The 8745-nt window shown below is 42.3% G+C and overlaps 1 protein-coding gene across 1 annotated transcript; it reads right to left on the bottom strand.

Annotated features, from left to right (window-relative positions):
- Positions 1-3382: 3382 nt before the first annotated feature.
- Positions 3383-5478, bottom strand: LOC130469805 (uncharacterized). Its single transcript, XM_056839292.1, has 2 exons — positions 4965-5478; positions 3383-4788 (listed from the first exon to the last, which is right to left on the bottom strand). Exons 1-2 carry the CDS (start codon positions 5476-5478, stop codon positions 3383-3385), a joined length of 1920 nt encoding a protein of 639 aa, XP_056695270.1.
- Positions 5479-8745: the final 3267 nt, after the last annotated feature.

Raw genomic sequence — 8745 nt, 5'->3', positions numbered from 1 at the left:
GCTAAATCAACCCTTAAAAATCAAATTTCGAAGGGAAAAAAATCAGAATATAAATAGAGATGAAGAGATTAAGGAGTTATACCAATTAGTTGCTGATTTAAGCTTTCATAAAGAAGACGAATTCAAATTAATAACATCCCGTCTATCCAAATTCAATTGTGCTGCATCTTTGGGTAAAATAAGAAGAGAGGGAGAGAGATGGATCTGAGTATCGGATCTCATTTCTTTGTTTAGACCTGAGAATCGCAAAAATTGATGAGCTCATTGAGGGTTTTAGAGTTGGAGACTAAGAGGTAAGTGGAATTTGAAGCCTGAAATTAGAAGCAACCACTCTGTATAGTATATGTAGAATGTGGGAACAACGTTCTATTGAATGACCTCAAAATATCTAACTCGAATCGGATAGGAAACCCTAGGATAAAGGATTACACAAAAATTTCTACAACTTTAGATGGTAAACCTTGCATAAACTAACAACTGTTACCCTGTCAAGCTTTACAATTGTACATTCGCTACATCAAAATAACAATTAATGAAAGTGAAAACAAAGTACTCGTAATTCGGACTCCAGCATGCAACTTAAGATCAAGTGTATTCGTTATATGTCAGCACAGAGGGAAGCCAAAGCTATGATTTTTTCTAAAGTTAATATCACTCCATAAATTATTCCAGGCCTTGGCCACCTTCCCAAAAAAACAAATACTCAATGGTAGGTTGACCTTAACTATAACAGTAAACCTCGATTGACTTTAACTGAATCGTTGGTAGAATGAACTTAACTACAACAACAAAGTCGTATATTGATTCAATAACCTAACTGATCCACATAGCATATTGAGATGATGATGATTCAATCTACCGATTAAGAGTCCAAAAATTACCTCGATGGTCAGTGTCAATTGGTTTATGACATATTTCTATGAGCCACGTACAATCTTCCTTGTCTATATACATTTCATAACTTGTAAGCCTAGACCGCAAAATAAATAATACAAGGGAATGTGAAATTCGATTAATAGAACTTGTGAATAATCTTTTTTAAAGGTTTCCAAAATATAATTACATTGTATAAAACATGTGCCTTCTCTGAAAGTAGATAAACGTAGTCATAGCAGGGAATTACTAACCAAATAGTAAGTTTTTAAGAGTTAAATGGGAAGAAAATTGGGAAAACAAAAGAATAATGCAACAAATTTAAAGATTGGAAAAGAATTAGTACTCCTCTCAGAATTAGTAGAATGTAGCTATAAATTGGAAAAGAAGGGATTGCCACAAATTTAAAGATGTAGCAGACCCCTTAGCCCACTCAACAATCCCACCAACCCACTTTAGTACCTTTCAAAGCAGCCAAGAATCTACACTCTGCAGCACCTTACGTCATACCGTGCCAAGTGATCGGCAACGGGTATTGTCCTAAGCAATGAACTGTGTCGAACCCTCAAACGACCCATCTAAAATTAATTACGAAGGAGGTAATTCTCAAATATTGCATTCCTTGACCGGAAAATGATTTTGATTCACCTCTTTATGAGTATAGCACAAAAAGTTATATTGTCACACACAATGTGCCAAAATATTTGATGTTCGGAAATCAGTTTTCCATTAACCCCTATAGTCAAATTGTATCGAAGCATCACATGGTAACCTTTAGTGGTTCCTAATAAAGGGTCCCCAAATAATAATAATTTGCGTGGCTTACTTTTATTTAGTCTGCAAAGTTTTTGTCAGTTTGTATGAGACCCACGTATCCTGCCCAAATAGAAGATAGTTGCACAAGTTCAGGCAACAATTAGCTAATTATTGTTGTGTAGAAATCAGACCTCCAAAACCTTGAAGTTAGTGAAATAAGAATTATGAAAAAATGGAACTTACCTAATTTAGGTATAGGAAATAGAGAAATCAAAGCCCTGATTTTCTGAAGAGTATTAGAGAATTAGCGACATTGATGCGAAGTTGCAAGATTTGATAATAACGACAACATCAGCAAAGCAATTATAGGGCTGGTGAAGCAGTTGTTGCTATACTCCATATTGAAGAATGAAGATGGAGCTTACTGTATAATTAAGCTTAAGTAATGGGATAAGGAGAAATTGGAGTAGTGAAGTAGTGCGACAAGGGGATATTTATCTTGGATCTATTCTCTTATAAAAATCAGATGTTTGTTGATCTTTGAAACTACACGCAATAGAGATACTGGGTTCAAAAGCAAAGCAGAAACAGTTACAACTAGCATCAAATCGAGTTTATCCTAATCATAATTTATTTAGGTACTTGAACAAATCTATCATATAGGAGAAGGAATTTTATAGAAACATGTCAATGTTAAATAAATAGAGACTAGAGATTAAAGAACCAGATTATAAGGAGAATCAGTCATATGAAAGAAAAAAAAAACAGATTAAGGTTACACGAATTAGAAAGCACCGCATATGCAGTAAAAATTTACAAAAGTGTCAGGAAAAGGCCATAATTCTTATATGGATTTGCAAAATTACAAAGCATCGTCAGCAATGGTATTTGATTACTCAATCTTATAAATAGAAACCCTAACAACAGACATTTTTAAATTTTACTCAACAAATCACTAAATTTTCTGAACCAGTAAATCGGAAATAACAATTATTCAAATAGAAAGAACAAGAAAGTGCGAATGATTTACCTTGAAAACTAAGGTGCAAATTGGGATAGATTATTGAATCCATAGCCACTATGGAAAAGAAGTAAAAGGGGAAGGCTGAGACGAGCAATCGGATTGTCGATTCTTATGGTCGCGAGATAGAGAAGACGTTGATGATGGAGGTAAAGTGGTGGGCCTGGTGGCTTTGCGGTGCCACTCATGGTAGCTAGAGACTGTAGGATCGAAGAGAGACCGTAGGGGGGCTGAGTGTGTGAAATATGATTTGGGGTTTTGGTAGAGTGTTTTGGGGTTTCCGCATTCTCGGCCATAAGATGGGTATTTGTTTTGATTTTAAAGACATTCCTTTTATTTAGCAAAGTAAAATTCTCAAAAGTATTAGAAACCTTATATAAATAAAGTAAAATAATTTCTTTAAAAAGTTTTTTTTTTGACAAGAGGACTAACAAAGAAAGACAACACGAAAAAAAAACAAACAAAGGCACCTAAAAATTAAAAGTGGTGACACAGAAGCTGTCGACGCCGAGCAGAAGTGGCCAGAATGTGAGCCGGATAAATCAACTGGCGAGAGACCTTACGAACTGAAAACAAGGTTAGAGAATGAAGAATGTCCCGCAACTGGCAAACCAACCAGATAACCGAGACTGGACGTGGAGAAGATCCGTTCAGCAAACCTACTAAGATCGAGGAGTCCGAATAAATTAAAAGAGGTGAATAACCCCTCCTAACAGCCATTTGAACGCCTCGTCAACAAGCGGTCAGTTCTGCCTGAAGAGCGGAAGCCAAAACACAAGCTTGAGCTCCGCCCCCTAGTTGAATCAACGAAATCGGGTCCTGCAGAATCCAGCCAATCCCTGCATTATTATTACTAGAAACCCAAGCCCCATCCGACAGAAGACAAATGTCCACAGTAATGCCAGTAGGCCCCACGGACAGATTTGACAACCCGAAAATAGCAGTCACCCGGGAAGAGCTCCCTTGAAACAACGGAGACTCCTTAGAACTACGGCGAAGCAAACGAACCTCAACGCAGCGACCTCTCCAACCCTCAACCATAACATGAAATGCTCCCGGGTCCCGGGGGATATTACGAAACCGAGCGTGATTACGCAAAACCCAGATTGCCCAAAGCATCGAAATGAAGCAATCTAACAGACCCAACGGTCCAGATGACAGGTTATTAACAAACTGAACACACCAGGGAATAAACCTATCCAAAGCAACCGAAGGACAAAACATACGAAGAGGGCCAGATGACCAAAGATTCAAAAGCAAAGGACAATCCCGGAATAGATGTAAATCACTTTCAGGGTCCTGATTGCATAATGAACAGAGAGGGTCAACCGGCAAACCTCTTTGGCAAAGGAAGGTTGCCAGCGGCAAAGCCTGGTGAAGCAGTTTCCAAAAGAAAAGCTTAAACCATGGAATGATATCCAAGCCCCAGAAATGCTTCCACCAGGAAGAAGAGGGAAGAGAAGTCACCCCAGCAGCATGATGAGAAGAACACAAAAGCATCGCATAAGCCGAACGAACCGTGAATTTCCCATCCAGAGCAAATTTCCAATATAAGAAATCATCCGTTTTCGAGGTTGGACGCTCCAGAGCCAGAATCTGAGATGAAATCTTATCCGGGAAAAAACGACGAACCATACCAATATTGCACGCGTAAGAACGCGGATCAAGTAAAGAAGAAACATGGGTAGGACAATCCAACCCATTCAGCGATGATCTAAACGAAATACGATCCATAGAGACCCACGTATCCTGAAGAATACGAATCCGAGAACCCGCACCAGGCTTCCAAGCAATACCTTGGTCAAGCACTTGGAAACCCCGAGAAAGACTCCTAAAACCCCAAGATGGACAAGACACCCTAGTCGAAGGAGGATGAATAGCAAGAGCAGGATACCGAGTTTGATACAAACGAGAGACCAACAACTGAGGGTGGTGAACAATGCGCCAGGCAGTTTTTGCTAGCAAAGCCTGATTGAAAGTGCTAATCTTCCTGACTCCCAATCCTCCCATACCCTTAGGAAGGTGAAGAAGTGAAGACGACACCATAGCCATACCCTTCGAAGCAGCTGAAGAGCGCCACCAAAACCGAAGACATAAACTGTCAATGCGGTCACAAATTGATTTCGGGATCAAGAACACTGAAAGCACATGAGTAATCGAAGCTACCAACACTGAATTGATAACTACCAACTTTGCCGCCGCGGACAGGTGAAGGGACGAAAAATTAGCCAGCTTACGAGCTATGATATCCACCAGGTCAAAAAAACCGAACACTTCGAGCGACCAATGTCAACCGGTACCCCCAAGTAGGGACCTAGCGAAGATCGTTGGCCAAGGCGAAGAGAGGCCGCCAAGTAATCACGATAATCTTGAGGAGTATTAGGACTAAATTTGACAAAAGACTTTTGATAATTAATCACCTGACCTGATAAACCGCTGAACTCTTCAAGAATAGAGATCACCTGATCGCACTCCCTAGGCGAAACCCGGAAGAACAGCAGTGAATCATCAGCAAAGAACAGGTGCAAAATCGAAGGAGCTCCCCTACAAACTGAAATGCCTTGAATAAGGTGCTCCTGCTCCGCACGACGCAATAGTGCCGACATAACTTCCATACATAGAACAAACAGATATGGAGATAACGGATCCCCTTGACGCAAACCACACTTGGGAGTGAAGGAGCGAGACGGCTCACCATTAACCAACACCTGATAAGAAACTGATGTAACACATTGACGAATGATGTTAACCCAATAAGGAGGAAACCCAAACTCATGCAGGGCCTGAAAAAGAAAATCCCAACGAACTCTGTCATAGGCCTTATTCATATCCTACTTTACAACGGCCCAAAATTTCTTCTTTGCTTTAATTCGATTAATGTAAGACATGAGTTCATGGGCCATAAGGCATTCATCCGACATTAAGCGACCCGGGACAAAAGCATTCTGAGTATCACTGATCAGAGACGGCAAGACCAAACGCATCCTATGGGTGAGACATTTCGCAATACACTTATAAATGACATTGCAAAGCCCAATCGGTCGAAACTGAGAGACAGACTCCGCATGCAGTACCTTAGGAAGAAGAATCAAGAAAGTACGATTCTAATTTTTAAGCATGAAGCCGTGAGCGAAGAAAAATTGAACAGCCTGGATAACATGGTCTCCAACAACATTCCAGTGAAGCTTAAAAAAAGCAGCTGAAAACCCATCAGGGCCTGGAGATTTATTATCCGAAATATGGAACATAGCATGACGGATGTCATTTCCAGAAAAAGGACTCATGAGAAGCCCCTTATCCTCAACAGATAAAGAAGGAAGGTGAAGTGAACCCCAATCGTACTCCAAAGGAGGAACATCAGGCTTATGAGCCTCAAACAAATCTAAATAGAAATCTGAGATAAGATGGCGAAGCTGAGGGCCATCCCGTACAGTCGTGCCCTCATTATTTTGCAGGCTATGAATAAATTTTTTCCTTTTTCTAGCCTGAACCGAAGCAAAAAGGAGTCGAGAATGAATATCACCAAACGCATCCCATTTAATCTTACATCGCTGACGCCAATACCTAAACATAGCCTGCGTTCTAGCAACACATTCGTCCTTAGAAGTAATAAAGAGAGAAGCCGAAGGGCCAGGCGCAATAGATGAGGCCGCAGTAGCCACCATAGATTTCACCTCCCTCCAATTAATTCCCCAAAGCCGTCGATTCTGAACACACCAAGTTAACAAGAAATTGTGAATCAACGAAAGCTTTGAACACAAAGCAAACATAGGAGAACCCAGAAAGTGTTGATTCCAAGTGGAAATAACAAATTCCACGACAGGTTTAGCATGCAGACACCAATTTTCAATCCTATAAGGACGACGAGCACATGCAGCTGCGTCCGAACTTAGAATAATTGCTGAATGATCCGAGAGGAATATAGGTTGATGGATGACAGAAGCATCAGGGCACATCTGCAACCAGTCTGACGAGGCATACGGCTTATCTAATCGCTCAAAAGAAACAGTATTATCATGGTGGTTATTAGTCCAGGTAAATGGCGAGCCACAAAAAGGAATGTCAATCAATCCATTTTCTAACCGCCATTGAATGAATTCAAGCCTCCCTGGAATAACCCGAGAGCCTCCCAATTTGTCATTTAGAAACTCGACCTGATTAAAGTCTCCAATCAAAAGGATATTCGGATAGTTTAAAATGATAGCTGCAATATCATTCCAAACTAAATATCGGTCCTGCAAATGAGGCGCACCGTACATAAACAACATATAGCTTATTTCATTATCCACAACATTTGTACAAGAACAAGGTACAAAACGACTCGACAAGGAAATAGGAGATATTTGTACATTCGAAGACCACAACAAAAGCAAACCACCACTTAAACCCTCCGCATCAACCCCGCAAGACCCAGAAAATGACAGGGAAGACAACTTTTGACAAGCACTACCTAAAGACACCATAGTTTCCATAATAAACATAATATCCACACCAAAAGAGGGGACTAACGAAGCCAAGTAAGGAACCTTAGGGGAATCCGCATTACCCAAACCCCTACAGTTCCAGGAACATATTTTCACTGATCAGCTGGTGGCCCATTAAGGTCGACCACAATACCTAACCCATCACCCCTGTGAGGAACAGAAGCAGAAACCACAAGAGCCGAATTGAGACCCTTGGAACACGCACAACACATCCTCTTCTTAACCGGAAGAGCAAGCGAACAACAAGGAGAGACGTGCGAACCAGAACCCCGACCACCATCTCGAGACTTACGCTTCACCGGACATATATTCTTCACCCATTTCCACACCCTATCTCCTTTACGAGATAATTTCAGAGGCATTGATATGTTGTTATGGACTGACGGAGAAGACGACTCATCAGAGAAAGTAGAATTGTGAGAACCAGCCATTGGTTGTGGGGAGTAGTCCATTGGCGTCGGCCCAGTATCAGAACCAGAAGAAGAGTCAGAGTCAGTGTGATGATGAAGAACCGCCAAACCTGAATGAGGGGAATCTGGATTTGTCGGAGTTGTAGAAAAGTGGAAGGCCGATGACGATGAATCAGCGTCATAATCAACGTTTGCCGGCGCTGGGCGATTGGGAAAAGAATCCGACAGTGAAGGCGACGGCGATCCCCTTTGCTGTTGTTCCCTTTCCGGCGAGTTCCGCGGCGTTGGAGATCCCTCATGAAGACCATGCCAATTACTTGGCCCCGCCTCAAACGGGTCAGGAAAAACCGGGCCTTGACAAATGACCCCACCCGGCCTAGAAATGAATTGAGAGTGAAACCCGTTTCTTGGCCCAGCTTGCCTCGAAAAATCCCACATAGAATTGGGCCCAGTGTTTTGACGAGCAGGCAAGCCCATCACAACCTGTCTCTGGAGAAGAGGAGTTGGGCTGGATTCAACCAACCATCCACCCCCTCGATCAGCTGGATCCGAACCCTGAGCAAAAGAGGCTGGAGGACCCAACCTTAGTGGATCTGAACAAGTGGGCTGTGGAAGATTTTGTGAAGGAGCTTGAAATGATTTTGGGCCCAAATAATTCGGCCAATCCATCACAGGTGAGGCTGAATCCACTAATACCCCTTTACCTTTATCAACTTGGTGAGTTGGAGGGGACAAGTTGGCTGACGTGGCTCCAGCAGAAGAAAAGGCCCCCTCATGCAGAGGTTGACCCAACACACCAGAAATAAATGAAACAGAATTTGGACACGTACCCGGATTATCATGCAAGCCATGATGCTGGCCATCCCTGTTATTGCCATGTGTCTCATTATTGGGCACGTCAGCGTCATCAATCCTCCACTCCTCTCTGACACGTCGCCCTGCCCACATATCCCGCCGGGTAACCTGATTCCCGTACCCACGGAAACCCGTTCGAGAGGCTGCCGGAAAACGACCTGGTGGGTGGGCATCCCTTGGTGGCTGAGGCGGTGAGTCGTCGGAAGAATCCGAGCCCGGATCCGACCTACCAGATCCATGCTCATCCTCATCATGAGGATGGCCATGAACATGAAACCGCACCGAGGTAGTCCAAATCGAAGGAGTTGGAAAAGTACCTCGCACTGCATTTGTATATAACGGCGTA

The sequence above is a fragment of the Spinacia oleracea genome, chromosome 3 (assembly GCF_020520425.1).
Source record: "Spinacia oleracea cultivar Varoflay chromosome 3, BTI_SOV_V1, whole genome shotgun sequence".
NCBI lineage: Eukaryota > Viridiplantae > Streptophyta > Magnoliopsida > Caryophyllales > Amaranthaceae > Spinacia > Spinacia oleracea.
The sequence above is the reverse complement of the archived record's forward strand: the minus strand, read 5'-3'. Positions and strand labels throughout refer to the sequence as shown.

Coding starts and splice junctions, on each gene's coding strand:
- LOC130469805 (XM_056839292.1), bottom strand. CDS start 5,478: ATGAATAAGGCCTATGACAGAGTTCGTTGGGATTTTCTTTTTCAGGCC. Junction 4,789..4,964: donor TGGCCAACGATCTTCGCTAG/GTCCCTACTTGG, acceptor ATGTGCTTTCAG/TGTTCTTGATCCCGAAATCA.